Source organism: Somniosus microcephalus, chromosome 21 (genome assembly GCF_052327205.1).
Source record: "Somniosus microcephalus isolate GS21.2 chromosome 21, FLI_Smic_1.0, whole genome shotgun sequence".
In the NCBI taxonomy this organism is placed as follows: domain Eukaryota; kingdom Metazoa; phylum Chordata; class Chondrichthyes; order Squaliformes; family Somniosidae; genus Somniosus; species Somniosus microcephalus.
The window spans coordinates 7,154,559-7,174,067 of NC_141007.1; the positions used below are offsets into that span (position 1 = coordinate 7,154,559).

The 19,509-nt window shown below is 48.7% G+C and overlaps 1 protein-coding gene across 2 annotated transcripts in view; it reads left to right on the forward strand.

Moving 5' to 3' along the window:
- slc38a12 (solute carrier family 38 member 12) overlaps window positions 1-19,509 on the forward strand; it is a 303,056-nt gene that overhangs the window by 186,372 nt on the left and 97,175 nt on the right. The window contains exons 1-2 of one of the 2 annotated variants that reach the window (XR_015073027.1): window positions 8,756-10,715; window positions 19,087-19,172. Coding sequence is in view for 1 of the 2 variants with exons in the window: in XM_085963226.1 (XP_085819352.1) it covers window positions 19,087-19,180 (94 nt within the window). In the remaining variant the exon portion in view is untranslated. Of the gene's footprint in view, window positions 1-8,755; window positions 10,716-19,086; window positions 19,181-19,509 lie in introns of those variants that run through there. The other variant, XM_085963226.1, reaches the window with a different exon arrangement.

The window sequence follows — 19,509 nt, forward strand, 5'->3', positions numbered from 1 at the left end:
ACACCTAATCTAGAGCCGTCTTTTGTCTCCACTAGTCCTATCACCATCTCGTCTCGTTTTGAATACCTCTTAATGTGTCGTCTTCTCTTTTTTGTTCTCTCCCAGCCTGGCCTTTTAATCTATTTCATTCCCTGTGTCTCTTTAGTCTTGTTAAAGGGTTTTGACCCGAAACGTTGACTCTAATTTCTCTCCACGGATGTTGTCTGGCCTGCTGAGTTTTTCCAGCATTTTCTGTTATTTCTGATTTCCAGCATCTGCAGTATGTGTGTTTACTTGTTTTCTAGCTATCTCGATGGTTGCATATTTAATCATGTTTCCTGTCATCCAAGTTATTTGACTAGCAGATGTTTCTTTTCTTGATGTCATATTTTCAAAGGCACATGCCTCTTTTAATGTTTGTATTTCTGTTTCAATCATGTTGGTTTTTCACACTTTAAACTCTGTGTTCGTTGCAAACCGTAGACCTTTCGGAAACACCAATGGTTTCCTTCAATCTTTCATTGTTTTAGAATATTTGACTAATTCCCATTTCAAAGCTTGTTTACGACTTTGTTATCAACTGATCTTTTCTCAGAAGCCTGTATTTCTGTTTACAGCCTTTCTGCTGAGACTTGTGTCTTTTAAACCCAGTATGTCTTTTATTAATATTAGAAATCTGTTCATAGTATCGTGTATTTCTCTGAATCATGGCTATTCCCTCACAACCTTATACAGTGTGAGCTGGAGAAGGTCACTGCTCGAAATTACACCAGTTTAAAGTGACTTTGCCCCATCTCCTTCTCTTCCCCTTTTCTGATTCCTTCACTATATTCTAAACTGCATGTGTCTTGATTTAAGGAGTGGCTTTCAATTGTACACTGAACATTGAACCAGTGAAATGAGATGTTGTAGGAGTTCTCAACTCCTAACGAAAGTACTGAGATTGAAAGTAGCAGTTAACCAAACGTGGTTTAATGCACTGGTAAAAGTTACAAACAAAAATGCAGGAGAAACTCTAAACAGGTCTGTACAATACTTGGTTCCACGAGGACTGAAAGGACGCGCCTCTTATGTATTGTGTGTTCTCCTCCCACCTGTGGTGGCGCTGTCACAGGAGATAAATAGTTGGGTGTTCTGTTAAGTTTAGCTCTCTTTGTTCGGAACTTTCCAGAACTTCCTTTCCTTCCAATAAAGCACTTCATGTTTGAATCTCTGAGTTCTGAGTCCTAAATTGTGTCTAGGTAGAAAGGTACCGACACAACAAGTGGCAACGAGGAGCGGATGAATCTGCGTACTGTAGTGTCTGGGTATCAATAATACTCGGACTGCAAGAGAACAATAAAACAGGTATTTACTGAACAGAGGGGAACTCAAGACTGAAATACAGAAGCCTGCTATGGCTTTATATACAGGGGTGGTCACTGCCGGTACTGCAGTATAGAATCAGTTCTTCTCTTAAAGGTACATACACAACAATTCCTCCCCTTTTAGATAAACAGTACATAACATTCATTTAACAACTAAATAATAACTAATTACAATTACAATTTTCTCTGTACTATATACATCAACTGAAATAATCATTTATAAGTTCAGTCTTTGAGGAGGCTTCCTGATCCTGACTGGATAGCGCCTTTCTCGAGTATCCTGTTCTTGCGGCGGAGTTGATTCTGGCTCATTGTCATTGGTTGGTTCGTCAGCTTCCAATACCACTGCTTCTGAGGTAGACGCAATCTGTACTTCGGGTTGATTACCAGGTGCACCTGCTTGTGGTATGGGTTTGGCTTGTTCCTGTGACTCTAGAATCTGGTCAGCATGGCGTCTCACGATGCTCTCTCCAACGTCCACTGTGTACATTAGTGGTCCCTGCTGTGTGCATATTGTTCCTGGCTGCCATTTTTCTGCTCGGTAGTCGCGGGCCAAGACTGGTTGCCCTATCTTGAAGCTCCTGGTTGGCTTCTCATTGATGTGCTGGAATTGCTTATCCTCAACATCTCATCTTATGTTTGGTTTGAGCAAATCCAGGCGACATCTTAGCCTTCGGTTGTAGAACATTATGGCTGGAGCTTGGTTGGTGACTGCATGTGTCGCATTCCGGTAAGCAAACAAGAAATTATCCACCTTGTGTTGTAGTGGTATGTCGTCATTATGCATTGCCTTTATGGCCTTTTTAAAGGTCTGAACAAACCTCTCAGCCAATCCATTTGTGGCTGGATGATATGGGGCAGATGTGTAATGCTTCACCCCATTATCCCTCAGAAACCTCCGGAAATCCTCTGACACAAACTGTGGCCCATTGTTGGAGCAAATCTGTTCTGGCAAGCCATTCCTGGCGAAGATGGTCCGTAGGACTGCAATAGTTTTCTCCGTGGTGGTGGAGGACATTTTGATGACCTCTGGCCATTTTGAATGGGCGTCCACAGCGATTAGGAACATTCAGTCCATAAATGGACCAGCAAAATCAATGTGTACCCGTTGCCATGGAGATGAGGGCCACTCCCATGGATGTAGCGGGGCCTGTGGTGGAGCGTTTTGGACCTTCTGGCATCCTGTGCATCTCTTGGTCATATCCCCAATTTCTTTATCGATCCCCGGCCACCACACAAATGCCCTGGCTAGGCTCTTCATTTTTACCCCTCCCAGATGACCCTCATGAAGCTCATTGAGCACTCTATCTCTCAACTTGGGTGGGATTACCACTCTGGGTCCACACATCAAGGTCCCCCGGCACACTGACAGCTGTTATCTCCTTGGCGAGAATGCTGGCAACAGTGAGTCGCCATGTGCTGGCCATCCCTTCACCGTCAAATCATAGACCCGAGAGTGTGTCGGGTCATTTCGGATTTCCTTCTCTATACTTGAGTTTGTAACAGGTAGACATTCGACTATGGTCGCGTGGAATATCTCAACAGGGTGCACTGCAGGTGCGTCCTCTACCGTAGGCAACGGTAGGCGCGACAGCCCATCAGCATTTCCATGCTGTTTCATACCCTTGTACTCTATGTCGTACTGATGTGCCCCTAGAAAAAGTGACCATCTTTGCAGCCGTTGCGCCATCATCACCGGAACGCCCTTCTTTGGGTTAAAAATGGAGACCAGGGGCTGATCAGTCAGTAGGGTGAATTTCTGCCTGTGCAGATAGTGATTGAACTTCTTCACCCCCCACACCAGGCTGAGGGCCTCCCTGTCAATCTGGGCGTAGTTACGCTCGGCTGAGGTTAACGAGCACGACGCAAAGGCTATTGGCCTCTGAACCGTCAGGGAATTTGTGTGACAGCACCGCTCCGATGTCGTAGGGAGACGCATCACATGCCAACCGAATCGGTAGTGTTGGATTGTAGTGGGCCAATACTTCTCATGAAGTGATTAGGCATTTACATTTCTGAAAGGCACGCTTACACTCATCACTCCATTTCCATGTTACTCCAGTTTGCAGCAGGGCGTTCAGTGGGTGCAGAATTGTAGATAAATTCGGCAAGAACTTATGGTAGTAGTTCACCAACCCGAGGAACGACCTCAGTTGCGACACATTTTCCGGTGCTGGAGCCATGACTACAGCCTCAATCTTGTTTGGCGACTTATGCAACCCTTCCTCATCAATCATGTGGCCACAATACGAGATTTGTCTCCTGAAGAACTCTCATTTGGGGCGGCTGGCTCGTAGCCCATATTCCTGTAATCTCGTGAGCACCTGCTCCAGGTTGGCAAGGTGTTCACTGTCATTTTCACCTGTAACCAGGATGTCGCCCAAATAACACTGGGTCCCCGGGATCCCTTGCAGGACTTGTTCCATCGCCCTCTGCCAAATAGCCAGGGCTGATGCTACCCCGAATACCAGTCACACAGAATCACACAGAAACCCCACAGTACAGATAGAGGCCATTTCGGCCCATCGAGCCTGCACCGACTTTACCAGTCGATTGCACTGGTAAAGGCCTTTGTGAGTGTTTATCGTGAGGTATTTCCTAGACGCTTCTTCCACCTCCATTTGTAGATACGCTTGGGCCAGATCAATCTTTGTAAAGCATTTCCCACCAGATAGTGAGGCGAAAATATCTTCTATCCGTGGAAGTGGATATTGTACTGTGTGCAGGACTGGGTTCACAGTTACCTTGAAGTCCCCACAGATGCGAACCTTCTTTGGTTCCCCAGGCGTGCTGCTCAATGATTTCTTCATTACAGGAACGATGGGTGTGGCCCACTTGCTCCAGTCCACCTTGGACAGCACACCCGAACGCTCCAGACTCTCCAGCTCTGCTTCAACGGCTGGGCGGATCGCATAAGGTACCGGTCTGGCCTTAAAAAATTTTGGGTTTGCGTTCTCTTCGATTTTTATCGTTGCCGTTACTCCTTTTAGAGTCCCAAGTCCTTGTTGGAACACCTCTTTCGCGTCAGTTAGAATTTTTGACAGTCGTCCAGGTGTGACGTCATCATCCTTTTTATCAGTCACAGTTAGCGCCTGAATGGAATGCCAATCCAATTGTATTTTTCGGATCCATTCACGTCCCAATAATGGTGGTCCTCCATCTGGTAGTATATATAGATACAGTTTCTGTGTTTCCTTGCCGTTGTATTCAACTGGCACCCTTATTTTTCCTCTGGGGTAGACTTTTTGCCCCGTGTATGTCTTCAATACAATGGACGTGTCCTTCAAGGGTATGTGTGAGAATAGCCGCTCATAGTCTCGTCGATTCATGACAGTTAGGGCTGACCCTGTGCCCAATTCCATCTTTACTGGGGACCCTGCTATCATGAGGGTGACCCAAATGGTTCGGTGATCCTCCTTTGCGATCACGTTGTGTAACTTTAGACAACTTAGTCTCCTGCTCCTGGAGTCCTTATCACTCTCCTGATCTTCCGAACTACTGTCTGTCAATTTCTTTACTTTCTTGTACTTTTCCTTAGTGGTTCTTGTAGTGTTGGTTTTCTTTCCCGACCTGCAGACTCTTGCTATGTGTCCCATTTTCCCACATTGCCTGCATACTTTGTCCTTAAACTAGCAGTCCTTCTGGTCATGGGTTGTTCTGCAGCGATAGCACTTTTCTGCTCCATACGCCATTTCGTTAGCGCTGTATTGTGGTTTCTGTTGTATTTCCGCAGCTCCCCGTGCTGCTGCTTCGTAGGATACTGCCACGCTGAAAGCCTGTTCTAGTGGCAGGTCCTTTTCCGAAAGTAGTCGTTTCTGGGTTCCTTCACTCTGGAGCCCGCAGACAAACTTATCCCGTAAGGTGTCTGCCAGTCCTGCTCCGAACTGGCAGTGCTTCGATAACTTGTGTAGTTCCGTAAGATAGTCAGCATTGCTCTCATCTTTGTGCTGGTTTCTTTTATGGAACGTGAATCTTTCTGCTATCAGCAGCGGTGTAGGGTTTAGGTGTTCCTGTAAGATATTAACAATCTCTTCAAAACTTTTCTCCATTGGTTTAGCTGGGGTAATTAAATTCCGCAATAGGCCGTACGTTCTCGCGCCCATCAAATTTAATAATACCGACGCCGCCTTTCCATCGGCCACCTCATTTGCCTCGCAGTACACTTCAATTCTTTCCACATACGTGGTCCAGTCTTCTACCTCGTTGTCGAAAGCAGTGATACTGCCACTCTTCGGCATCTTGAGTGATTTAAAATGGCGCCTCCCGCGCTTTTTCTTCTTCCCCAATGGAATAAAATGGCGCCTCCCGCGCTTTTCCTTCTTCCCTAATGGAATAAAATGGCGCCTCCCGCGCTTTTCCTTCTTCCCCTTGCTGCCACGCTGCTCCTAGCGTTCTACAGGGTAATGGCGGCGACCCGCGGCTTCGGCGCGTATCACTTTTCCTTCCCCTCGTTCTATCCTCTCCACGCTGCCCGGTTCTTGAGCACTGACCGCGCCCTGTGTGCTCCACCCTCTCTCTCTCCCTCCCGACGACGCTGCACGGCCACTTTGCAGAGCCGCTCGATCGAGCCCGAGCCCACCGCAGTCCAGAAGGGTCAGCGCACTACCTGCTACCAGCCCGACTTGCTGGAACACCTCGACTGGGGAGCCAGGCCCAGCTCTCCACAGCCTCCCCTGCAACTCTCCGATGGATCCCTGGGTGGTTGCCCGCGGTCGACGCCCGCCATTCTGACTTCGACCTCCAAGAAGCTTCTCTTCAGGGAAAAGATCCCCGTGAGGTGATGCAGTACTGCAGGTGAGTTCGAACCTGCCCATCGCCAATGTAGTGTCCGGGTATCAATAATACTCGGACTGCAGGAGAACAATAAAACAGGTATTAGTTCTTAAAGGTACATACACAACACGTACGTTACGGGTGCAGTGAGTAAACAGAAAATTTAATTTGAAACGTGAGATAGCTACTATATTAGGAAACATCAGTGATTTTGATGAAAATGTGGAGCAGTGGAGCGCATATACAGAACGTTTTGACTATTTTGTATTGGTGAATGCGGTGGCAAATGAAAAGGTCGTGCCTACCTTTTTTGAGTGTAATCGGGCCGAAGACATTCAATTTACATCGCAGCCTCGTGCAGCCAGATAAGCCGGGAACTAAAACATATAAGCAACTAGTGGAAATTCTTGGAGCACATTTTTCACCAAAACCTCTGGTTATTGCTGAGAGATTTAGATTTCACAAACGGAATCAAGAGGAGGGGGAATCACTGACGATGTTTATTGCTGCTTTAAAAAGGTTGTCGGAACACTGCCAGTTCAAGGAGGTGCTGAATGACACCATTAGAGACAGACTTGTGTGTGGTCTGCAAAATGCAGCCACACAGAAGCACCTTCTTACTGAGGACAACTTTACTCTTGAAAAGGCCATTGAAGTTAGTGTCTCCATGGAGATGGCGGAAAAGGAGGCTCACCAGTTGAGTTCAACAGGGAGAGTTCACAAGGTGTCGTCTGAGCCTAAAGATGCGCGGAACGGCACATGTTACCGTTGTGGGAAAACGGGCCATCACGCTAATGACTGCTGGTGTACGGAGCTGGAATGCCGAAATTGTGGCAAAAAGGGTCACATTGAACGCGCCTGTAGAGGTAAAAAAAGAACACAGTGCTGGGAAGCATGGAAGCAAAATGTCTGTATTTGGACAAGAGAGGAAAAAGAGTGTTCATTCAGTGCAGTATGATGGAACAAGCAAAACAGAGGGGAGCGACACCTCTGAGGAGGAAGAGGTGCACATATTCAGGTGATTCAAATGGCTACTGGGTGTCACCACTGGTGGAGGGACAATCAGTGCGGATGGAGGTGGACACAGGCGCGGCTGTGTCCCTTGTTTCAGACACTGTCTACAACAAAATGCTAAAGCATCTTACCCTTCAGCCAACAAACATTGTGCTAAAGACGTATACCGGTGAACCTGTGGCCATGAGAGGCGTCATTGAGGTGACAGTTAAATTGAACGGACAGACTGCAAAACTGCCACTATATGTGGTAAAGGGAAATTACCCATCGCTATTGGGACGTGCGTGGCTATCGAAAATCACGCTGGACTGGCCTGCAGTCCGCATGATGTCAAAAGGGGAGTCAGGTCTGACTGCAGTGTTAAACAAACATGCAGAACTCTTCAATGGGGAACTTGGGAGCATGAAAAAGATCAGCGTGAGACTGGACATTAAACCTGACAGCAAGCCGAAGTTTCACAAAGCCCGACCTGTACCCTATGCAATTAGGCCAAAAGTTGAGGCTAACTTGGAGGCCTTAGTCGGGAATGGAGTCCTGGAGCCTGTGAGCGTGAGCAAATGGGCCACACCCATTGTTCCTGTCCTGAAAAAGGATGGATCTGTTTGAATCTGCGGGGATTTTAAAGTGACTATTAACCTGGTGCTGTCTGCGGAACAGTAACCTCTTCCCCTCATTGATCTTTTTACGGGCCTGGCCGGAGGGCAAAAGTTCAGCAAAATAGACTTATGCCAGGCTTATCTACAAATGCATGTCGATGACAAATCAAAGGAGCTGCTGACAATTGTGACACACAAGGGGCTATACAGGTACTGCCGCCTTCTGTTTGGAATTACGTCGGCCCCTGCTCTATTCCAAAGGGCAATGGATCAGATTTTGACTGGACTGCCAGGAGTCCAGTGCTACCTGGATGACATCCTTGTCACTGGGACAAATGAGGAGGATCATCTTCTGAACTTGGATGCGACACTACGACGACTGAAAGAGTACGGACTCAGAGTTCGTAAAGACAAATGTGAATTCTTTCAGTCTTCAGTTGAGTACCTGGGGCATGTGATTGACGCTACTGGCCTGCATAAGGCGCCGTCAAGGCGATCGTGGAGGCCCCAGCACCCCAGAATGTGAGCCAGTTACGTTCATTTCTGGGGCTACTTAACTACTATGGGAAGTTTATTCCAGACTTAGCAACATTGCTGAAGCCGTTACATCAGTTGCTATGTCAAGGCAAAACATGGAAATAGACTGAACTGTGCAACGAAGCTTTCGCCCAAGCAAAGAAAGCATTGCTGAAATCGGAGGTCCTGACACACTTCGACCCAAAGCTACCCGTGCAGCTAGCATGTGATGCATCACCATATCGTGTGGGAGCAGTCATATCCCACATCATGCCTTCGGGTGAAGAGAAACCTATCGCCTTCGCCTCACGCACCTTGAACAAGGCCGAGAGTAACTATGCGCAGATCAAGCGCGAGGCCTTGGGAATCGTTTTTGGAATTCGAAAATTTCATCAGTACCTGTTTGGGAGAAGGTTCACACTCCTGACGGACCACCGTCCATTGACTTCAATCTTCGGGCCCCACACCGGAATTCCGTCTCTCGCTGCAAGCAGGATGCAAAGGTGGGCTTTACTGTTGTCAGGACACACATACGACATCAAATATCGCAAATCAGACTTGCACGGCAAAGCAGACGGTCTCTCGAGGCTACCCTTGCCTGTTACTCCCCCAGAGCCTCGTCCGATAGACATCATCTTCTACTTTTAGACAAGTGGAGGGAGCACCTGTCACTGCAGTTCAGGTGCGAAGGTACACCCGCAACGATCCAGTCCTGTCTGAGGTAATGGACGATGTCATTCGAGGGAGAGCTATAGGAGATTCTCCTAGTTTGAAATCTTGCGTTTCAAAAAGAAATGAGTGCTCCGTCCAGGCAGGTTGTCTTCTTTGGGGACGCCGTGTCATCATTCCGCCACCTCTGAGGGAACCTATACTGCAACAACTTCATACAGGCCACAGTGGGATGGTTCGGATGAAGGAAATGGCAAGAAGCTACTTCTGGTGGCCAGGTCTCGATGGGAATATTGAGGAGAAAGCCAAAACATGTTCCTCATGCCAAAGGGTCCGGAATGTTCCACAGCTGGCAACCCTACACCCCTGGGATTGGCCTGCAGAAGTGTGGCAGCGAGTACATGTGGACTTCGCCGGTCCTTTCGAAGAGATGATGTTTATGGTGGTTGTGGACGCTCGTAGCAAGTGGCCGGAGGTCGCTGTGATGAGGTCTACCACGGCAGAGAAAACAATTGAGAAACTTGGTGAGATGTTCAGCTGTTATGGCTCACCAGAACAACTCGTAAGTGACAACGGTCCACAATTTGTATCACAGGAGTTTGCAACCTTCCTGCATGTGAATGGTGTCCAACACATCAGGTCTGCGCCCTATCATTCCTCTACTAACGGCCAGGCAGAAAGGTTTGTGCAAACTTTGAAGCACGCCTTGAAGGCATCGCAAGGTCAGGGCTCAATCCACCAACGTCTGAACAGCTTCCTGTTGTCCTACAGGAACGAGCCGCATGCCACAACCAAAACTTCCCCCGCTTCGCTCATGATGAAGAGGCAGTTGCGGACAAGTTTTGACTTACTCAAACCTCCAAGGGCAGAGCAGGTTGTCCATTGTCAACAACAAGCTCAAGTTGAAAAGAGAGAGAAAAGAGCCAAGGAGAGACGGTTTCACCCTGGAGAGCACGTCCTAGCTCAAAACTACAACACTGGACCGAAATGGGTTCCTGCTACGGTGATCGCGCAGACGGGCCCTGTGTCGTACACGGTTGAGACTGCTGAGGACATCGTCTGGAGAAGACACACAGATCAACTGTTGCTAGGAGCAGAGACAGCCGCAGAGGCTCCAACGGCTGGTTGGCCTGAACTGTTTCCGGATGATACCACAAACCAGCATCCTTTGCCACAGTGCTCTTCTCCAACACAGGAAGTCAAAGAGACTGTTCCACCTGTGCAAACTCCTGACTTTCGACTGACACCTTCTCCATCCAGGCCTGTGTCAATGCCTACTGCTGTGGAAGCCAGCGATGACTGCCGGTATCCTGTCAGAGAGCGGCGGCCTCCAAGACGCTTGGATCTGTAGGCTTAGTGACTTACCCACAAGACTGGGGCAGAATAAACCCCAGGGTAAAGTCAGGGGTTGAGGCAGTCTACCTCTACCCTAGGTTCGTTGAGTGCATTGAAAGTAACTTACCTGTTGAGGAATAACGTGGACCTTCCATTTAAGAGGGGAGGAAATGTTATGTATTGTGTGTTCTATTGTGTGTTCTCCTCCCACCTGTGGTGGCGCTGTTACAGGAGATAAATAGTTGGGTGTTCTCTGTTAAGTTTAGCTCTTTGTTCGGAACTTTCCAGAACTTCCTTTCCTTCCAATAAAGCACTTCATGTTTGAATCTCTGAGTTCTGAGTCCTAAATTGTGTCTAGGTAGAAAGGTACCGACACAACACCTCTCCTCTCTGATGTGATGACGTCATCACGCTGGATCAACATTTTACCGAACCCGCACTATTTATACAGAGCAAACATTTAAAGGTAACAAACCCCTGTTAAAGGCAATTATATACATTACTGCAAGAGTCTCTTGGTGGCTTTGCCACAATGTCAAACTATTCTTCTGTTGAGCTGCCATACGGGAAGCCATTGTATTGACTTTCTGAACGCGGCGCTGTATGAATAGCTGACGCGTCCCTACGGGGAGTAAGCATTCCATTGTAATTGTACTTTTACTGGTTATATATGGCAAATAAAAATTGAATTGAAGGGGTGGAGGAATACAAACTGCAAGTGTGGTGTGTTGGTGCTTCAGCTGTGGGTTGGGGTATGTCTGTATATCTCTGCTTGGCAATCCTTGATTTCTAGCATTTTACCTGATTTATTGAATAATTCGCATTATCTCTGGCATGAACCTCTGCTGATCCTCGTGTCGTAAATTTATCAAATTTCAGTTATGCTAAACTTCCCAAATAAAATGTGATTTTCAGATTTAAGGAAGCTATAACCCTTCCTTGGCCACGGAGGGGCTGCTTTATACTCCGGTCAGCAGCTGACAGCTGCCCATTTTACACCTCGCTCGATCTCTTACTCGCCATTGAAGTCGAGGGAGAGTGAAATTGAGAGGGATGTAAAACGGGCAGCCGACCTGATCCTGTCCATTTCCCACAGGACCGGTTAAGTTAAAATTGCCCCCGTGGTTCTGAATGTGTTCCCTGCTGCAGTCCCAAATCTTGCCACATGGGTTTTTCAGGACAGTGATCATTGTTTAAAAAACATTATTAATACGACATGTCCACTGATGCAGTATCACCACATTACAAATCCCCCAATGAAAGGATATTCCACTTTGTTTTACCTGGATCATGGGGCTTTTTTAATCACTGGATTCAGAAAGTGCACCTTTGGACTTTGCTGTAGTGTTGTGGGAGACCTTGTGTCACAATAGCCTCTAATTTATACTGCAGCAATTGTAGATTCAGATTCAGTATTCCACTCTGAGCGGCCCATATTCCACTGAAATATAATGAAACACGCAACATGACAAAGTTCAATACTCAAAGAGTTAACATTCAGAGACTGGAGTCAGCCAACACAGTTAATGGTGTCAATTTTTATTCTGATACTCTGCTGTTGCTCATCGGGTGCTGCAAGCTGCCTTACGGACCCTGTAGGTGAGAGCGTCTGTAGAAAGCTGTATGGATCTTTTAGCCCATGTATTCACTGTAGGCCTGTTCCTCTCCACGCACTGTGTGCTAAAACCCTGCTGCTCCACCAGTTGGCTCAGGCTGCTGCTAAATTGCAAAACACACCTGTTTCTTAATAGCTAAATACCTCTGCTGTCGTCTTGTGTCGAAGTCTTCAATCTGATGCATGAGGTAGGCAGCTTGGACAGACACCTGTTAAAACGGGTTTGATGCAGTAGCCATTAATCCAGGGCTCTAAGGAGCAGCTCCCTATTCTTTTAGCCTTCAGTGTTTCACCCACACACACACATGCATTTGACTAGTGGTGCCTGCAAGATAGGGCCCGAAAGGACTGATACTGGCTGTGGTACTTCATTAAACCATTTATCTTGTGCCAACTGAACAGTAGTCTGACTATATCCAAGAGTACGGTGAGCATGTCGAGCAATTAGGTTATACTCGCAGGAGCAGAGTCTAGTCTGGGTATTTCAGAACATGAATTTCGATCAAATTCAAGTAAATGGATGCAGTGAAGGCTGCCTATACCTTCGCCCCCTGACCAAAATCAGAAGCTCTGTCTGTCCTGCTCGCTCCGTCTGTATCTGCTGTGTTTTTATTGTAGGGGTACTCGAACGAGGGTCACAGTCCTGAGCAGTCCCAACAGACCCATCCTAAGGCAGCAGCTCATGCTTACTGCAAACTATTTACACCAGCAAAACCAAAAAGATTGAATCAAAAATGCATTGTTTACAATTGAGCCTCTATTTTAATGCAAGGAGCAGTTTACTTTTCTGAAGTAGATAGTTTTTTTTCCCCCCACAAGCGAGCTTTCTGAAGTTTAGTAGGTCAGATCTCTTGAGATAGTCCAGATGCAGTAGGTCAGATCTCTTGAGATAGTCCAGATGCAAACTAATAACTGTAAATCTCACCATAGGGAAAGAAGTAAGAAAGAAAGACTTGCGTTATAAAACCAACCTCTTTGACCAAGCTTTTGGTCACCTGTCCAGATATCTCCTCCTTTGGCATGGTGTCAAATTTTGATTGATAACGCTCTTGTTGGGATGTTTTGCTATGTTAAAGGCTCTATATTGCTCTAAAGTTGTTGTTGGCTCTCGGTAGCACTCTCATCAGAGTCAGAATATCATGGGCAGGAATTTAACTCGGGAGTCAGGTTGGAAGCGGGACTACAACTTTCGGGGTTGTTGTCCCGCCTCCATCGAGATGTGGCCAATCCACGCGATTTTAACTTGATTGACCTTGTTGAGCCCGCCCAGTGGGCTCAGCAGGCCAATTAAGGGCCACCCGGCAACAGGTGATGTCTCGGACTGAAATTTCATCTGTTTGACAGATGAAATATCAGTTTCCACAGACTCGGTTAGAAATCTCTCCTGCACAGAAAGCTGCAGGCTGTCACTTTTGACAGTTCGCAGCCATTCTGCTTTCTGTGCCGGTGAGATGAGGGACTCCCGGAGCCTAAAGGAAGGAAGGCTGAAAAGGTATGTAAAACTTATTTAATCACTTTAGACACACCAAATACACTTACCTTTGCACTCATGCACACATCACTCACCTGAACATCGACATCTTGACCCCTCCAAGCCCTTCAACCCGACGGCCCGACGACTCCAACTTGGCGTGGTTTGGAGCCGTCGGGAATCCCACAGTTCAAGCTTCAAAATAGGGATTAGGCTAAAATCTGCCTGTTATCAGGCAGTTAATTGGCACTAATCCCTTCCCACCTCGGGTAGGCGGGTCCCAGTGCGGGGCGGGTACCCGCCTCCTTTGAAACTGGCATGGAGGCGGGTTTGGGGTCGGGACCCCTGATTTTCGGGATTTTAACCACCCCACCCCCCCCCCCCCCCCCCCCCCCGGCACGCCTCCAATCCTGACTCCATAGCACAATGAAAATCCTGCCCCATGTGTTCAAACTCCACTCCAGGGACTGCAATATTGGAGGTGCCATCTTTCAGATGCAACATTAAACACAGTCTTGAGTGGACATAAAAGATTCCAGGCAGTATTCAAAGAGGAGCAGGGGTATTCTGGTCAACATTAACCCCTCAACCAACACCACTAAACCGATGATATGGTCATTTATCCCATTGCTGTTTGTTGGGTCTTGCTGGGTGAAAATTGGTTGCCATACTCCCCTGCATTACAACAGTGACTGCACTTAAATAAGCACTTCATTGACTGGTAAACGCTTTGTGATGTGCTGAGACAGTGAAAGAGGCTGTATAAATGCAGTTTTTTCTTTTGTTTAATATAAGTACTGCACAATGTTCTGTTTCAGCTATTTATTCATTTACTAATTTGGCAATTAAAACCTGAAAATCAGGTTGCGTGTGGTGTCATTCTGCCATTTGAAGACCAGAAGGACTCCTTAGAGATTTGGGATTGAACTAGTTGATGCGCTATCAATTACTCATAAAAGACGGAGAGTTAGGAGAGTAACTAAAAGGCTTTTATTAGCACAGAACAGAGCATGCCTCTCGTGGTTGACTGGGTTCCAAGAAGGCAGGGGGCTGCAGAGCAGTCACCTTTATACCTGGGCCTGTGGGTGGAGCCAGGGGCGGAGCCAGCAGAGGCATGCTGAGGCATGCATAGATACAACAGTGTGCAACAACGGTGAATAACAATAACAGTGGTTTACCACATTCACCCCTTGTTTAGAATTGAGTCCGGCGGGGTGAAGTGTACTGAAGGTTCGTGTAAGTAAGTCTATCAGGTGGCCTTGTATGCCGTCCTGATCGTCGTGGTGGCGGCGGTGATGGTGCAGCATCCAACGTTGAATCTGGCGTCTCATTGAGTGGTTGGGTGGTCAATGACGGGTCCTGGGGCTGCGGCATGCCGTCTACCGGGGTTGGGCTGTGGGTAGTGGTGGATGGCAATGGTAGTGTTTCAGGGGCACCCGAAGGTGCGAGGTCTCGTATGGAGACTGTGTCCTCCCGCTCGTCCGGGTACGCCACGTAAGCATACTGGGGGTTGGCGTGGAGGAGGCTCACCCTCTCGACCAGGGGGTCCGTTTTATGGGACCTCGCGTGCTTCCGCAGTAGGACGGGTCCTGGAGACGTCAGCCATGTCGGTAGCGAGGTCCCCGATGTGGACTTCCTGGGGACAGTGAACATTTTTTCAGGGTGGCATTGGTGGCCGTACAAAGCAGTGACCGAATGGAGTGGAGCGCCGCAGGGAGGACCTCCTGCCAGCGAGAGGTCGGAAGGCCCTTAGATTTTAAGTTTAAGAGGACGGCCTTCCAAACCGTCGTGTTCTCTCTTTCCACCTGGCCGTTCCCCCGGGGGTTGTAGCTGGTGGTTCTGCTTGTAGCAATACCTCGCGTGAGCAGGTACTGACGGAGTTCATCGCTCATAAAGGATGAGCCTCGGTCGCTATGGATATAGCTAGGGAAGCCGAACAAGGCGAAAAGGTCATTCAGACATTTAATGACCGTGGTACTGGTCATGTCCGGGCACGGGATGGCAAACGGGAGTACTCATCAATTATGTTGAGGAAGTACACGTTGCGGTCAGAGGAGGGGAGGGGCCCTTTAAAATCGACGCTCAGGCGCTCGAAGGGGCGAGTGGCCTTGATCAGGCTTGCTCTGTCTGGCCTATAAAAATGCGGTTTGCACTCGGCACAGATTTGGCAGTTCCTGGTCATGGTCCTGACCTCCTCGATGGAGTAGGGCAGGTTACGGGATTTGATGAAATGGAAGAACCTGGTGACCCCCGGGTGGCAGAGGTCATTGTGGAGGGTCTGCAGTCTATCAACCTGCGCGTTGGCGCATGTACCACGTGATAGGGCATCTGGGGGCTCATTGAGTTTCCCGGGCCGGTACAAGATATCGTAATTGTAGGTGGAGAGTTCAATTCTCCACCTCAAGATCTTGTCGTTCTTGATTTTGCCCCTCTGATTATTATTAAACATAAAAGCTACTGAACGCTGGTCAGTGAGCAGGGTAAATTGTTTTCTGGCCAGGTAATGCCTCCAATGTCGCACCGCTTCCACAATGGCCTGGGCCTCCTTTTCGACAGAGGAGTGTCGAATCTCGGGGCCCTGGAGGGTCCTTGAGAAAAAGGCCACGGGTCTCCCCGCCTGGTTAAGGGTTGTAGCTAGGGTGAAGTCGGATGCGTCGCTCTCCACTTGGAAAGGGATGGACTCATCCACTGCGTGCATTGTGGCCTTCGCAATATCTTTTTTTTAATGAGAGTGAAGGCTGCACATGCCTCTGCTGTCAGGGGGAAGGAGGTGGACTTGATGAGGGGTCTGGCTTTGCCCGCATAGTTGGGCACCCACTGAGCATAGTAAGAGAAAAACCCTAGGCATCTCTTCAGTGCTTTTTGGCAGTGGGGGAGGGGGAGCTCCATAAGGGGGCGCATTCTGTCGGGGTCGGGGCCGATGACTCCGTTCTCCACTACGCAGCCAAGAATGGCGAGGCGCGTGGTGCGAAACATACATTTGTCCTTGTTGTATGTTAGATTCAGCCGCTGGGCCGTACGGAGGAATTTCTCTAGGTTAACGTCATGGTCCTGCTGGTCGTGGCCGCAGATGGTGACGTTGTCTAGATAGGGGAAGGTGGCCTGCAGCACGTTCTGGTCAACCATTCGGTCCATCTCCCTTTGGAAGACCGAAACCCCGTTGGTGACGCCGAAGGGGACTCGGAGGAAGTGGTAGAGACGACCGTCAGCTTCAAAAGCTGTGTACTGGCGGTCCTCAGCCCTGATGGGGAGCTGGTGGTATGCCGACTTCAGATCAATCGTCGAGAACACCCGGTATTGTGCTATCTGATTGACCATGTCAGATATGCGGGGGAGTGGGTATGCATCTAACTGGGTGTAGCGATTGATCGTCTGGCTGTAGTCAATAACTAGGCGCTGTTTTTCGCCAGTCTTCACTACCACCACTTGTGCTCGCCATGGGCTAGTGCTACCCTCAATAATCCCTTCCTTCAGGAGTCTTGCTACTTCGGATTTAATGAAGCTCCTATCCCCGGCACTGTACCGCCTGCTTTTGGTAGCGATGGGCTTACAGTCGCGGGTGAGGTTACAGTCGCGGGTGAGGTTAGCGAACAATGGGGGGGGGGGGGGGAACTTTAAGCGTGGAGAGGCTGCAAATGGTGCGCGGCGGGCGATTTAAAAGCTGCTGGCTGCAGACTGAGAGTGGGGGGAGGGGTCCGCCATACGCTAATGTGACACTTTTAAGGTGGCACTGAAAATCCAACCCCAGTAGAACGGCAGCGCAGAGATGGGGCAGGACAAGAAGTTTAAAATTTTTGTATTCTGTGCCCCTTACTGAAAGGGTCACTACACAGTAGCCACCGACGTCTGCTGAATGGGATTTGGAAGCCATAGAGATCCGATGGCGCGTTGGCAGGACCGGGATAGAGTAACTGCGCACCGTGTCGGGGTGGATAAAGCTCTCCGTGCTCCCGCTGTCGAAAAGGCAGGTAGTGGTGCGGCCGTTTACCGTAATGTCCATCATGGACCTGGACAGTTGGTGAGGGAGAGATTGGTCCAGCGTCACGGAGGCCAGCGTATGGTCGAGCGAGTCGCTGTGGTCGTCAGACGAGGCGGTGGTTGAGTCCGGGTCACCCGCGATTGGAGTTGGAGGCGTCCAAGATGGCGGACAAAATGGCTGCGCCCATGATCCCGATCCCCACGCGGCTGGAGGTGTCCAAGATGGCGGACAAGATGGCTGCCCCCACGGTTCACACGCGGCGCTGCTGGCGTTAGCGGTTTTACCTTTGCAGGTGCTGACGTAGTGTCCTTTCTTCCCACAGCCAGAGCAGGTAGCGTTTTTCGCCAGGCAGCGTGCTCTGGGGTGTTTTGCCTGGCCACAAAAGTAACATTTCGGGCCCTTGGACATCGCTGCAGCAGTTGGTGCCGGGGGTGGCGGTCCCATGACCCAAGGTTGCGGCGTCCACGGTGCGGAGCGGTTAGGGGAGAATGCGTCCATATTCCGGTGGGCCGCGTCTCGCGAGAGCGCGAGGGACACTGCCGCCTTCAGGTCGATTTCGCCCTTCTCCAGCAGTCTCTGCCGGGAGTAGTTGGATTTGAGGCCCGCAACGAAGGCATCTCGGATAAGTCCCTCCGCGTGTGTCGCGGCCGATACCTCTTTACAATCGCAGGCTTGGCCAAGTATCTGTAGTGCCCGTAGGAATGCCTCCACCGATTCCCCGGACTGCTGTTTGCGGGATCTCAGGAGGTGTCTGGCATAAACCGTATTTACCGGGCGTGTGTATTGTCCTTTTAGCAGATCGATAGCCGCCGTGTAGGTAGTCGTGTCCTGGATGAGTGTGTAGACTTGGTGGCCCACCTTGGAGGCCAGGATTTTTAGTTTGTTTCATCTAGTGTCACGGTTGAGGCTTCCAGGTAAGCTTCGAAGCAACGCAGCCATTGTGCGAACTTGGTAGACGAACCCGCCTCTTGAGGGTCTAGGTCCAGGCATGTTGGTCTGAGGGCATGCAGCAGCGCCTGCTGCTCAGCGTTTGGTGCCGTCGTTTGCTGCAGCGCCTGCTGCTCAGCGTTTGGTGCCGTCGTTTGCTGCAGCGCCTGCTGCTCAGCGTTTGGTGCCGTCGTTTGCTGCAGCGCCTGCTGCTCAGCGTTTGGTGCCAACATTTTGTTTTTGCTAATAAAATTGATGTGCTATCAATTACTCATAAAAGACGGAGAGTTAGGAGAGTAACTAAAAGGCTTTTATTAGCACAGAACAGAGCATGCCTCTCGTGGTTGACTGGGTTCCAAGAAGGCAGGGGGCTGCAGAGCAGTCACCTTTATACCTGGGCCTGTGGGTGGAGCCAGGGGCGGAGCCAGCAGAGGCATGCTGCGGCATGCATAGATACAACAGTGTGCAACAACAACAACAACGGTGAACAACAATAACAGTGGTTTACCACACTAGTAACTAAAGCAATGTAAAGAAAGGGTCTTCTGTTTGTTACCCTGGACGCACTATAAAACTTACCGAGTGTAAACACTCCTGAGGAGGGGAGTAAGAACTAACGTGACAGTAGAGACAGAACCAAACTTAACGGATCCCATGTTACTATTCAGAGAACAACAAAATTCTCTTGGTTAACCATCGCTTAACTAATACCATTTGAAAATCGAATAATTGTTCACATCTCTCTTCTGTCTTGTGTGCCACTTCATCATAGAGCCATGTTTTAGACTTCTGACCTAAATCGTACTCCTTTGTGTCTAATAACCATCTTTCTTTTTATTGTACAGACTGTATTTTCTCTACTTCTCGGACCATTCACCTTCTTCAATGTGCAGAAAACCAAATACCTTCAAATCGTCACCTCCCTGATGAGATGGATTGGTAAGAATTTTATTTAAAAAAAAAAAAAAAAAAAAAAAAAATCTTGTTATATCCATAACTTACTTACAACACAAGTTCCCCCCGCTTGTATATGTGGGCATGGGGTTTGTATACAGCACACAGCTGGGGCTTGAGATGCTAGAACCTACCACAAGTAATTGGTGGGAGCAGGAGAGTGGGCAGGGAGAGAGTTTGGACTTAATTTGCAGTAAAGGCTCCTTCTGCAACCAGCATCAAGTTGATTTTCCCCATTATTCACACAGCATCAAGTATATTGCAGGGTTCAGGGATTCATGACAGCTGGTGTTTTTAAGCAGAGAATCTGCTCA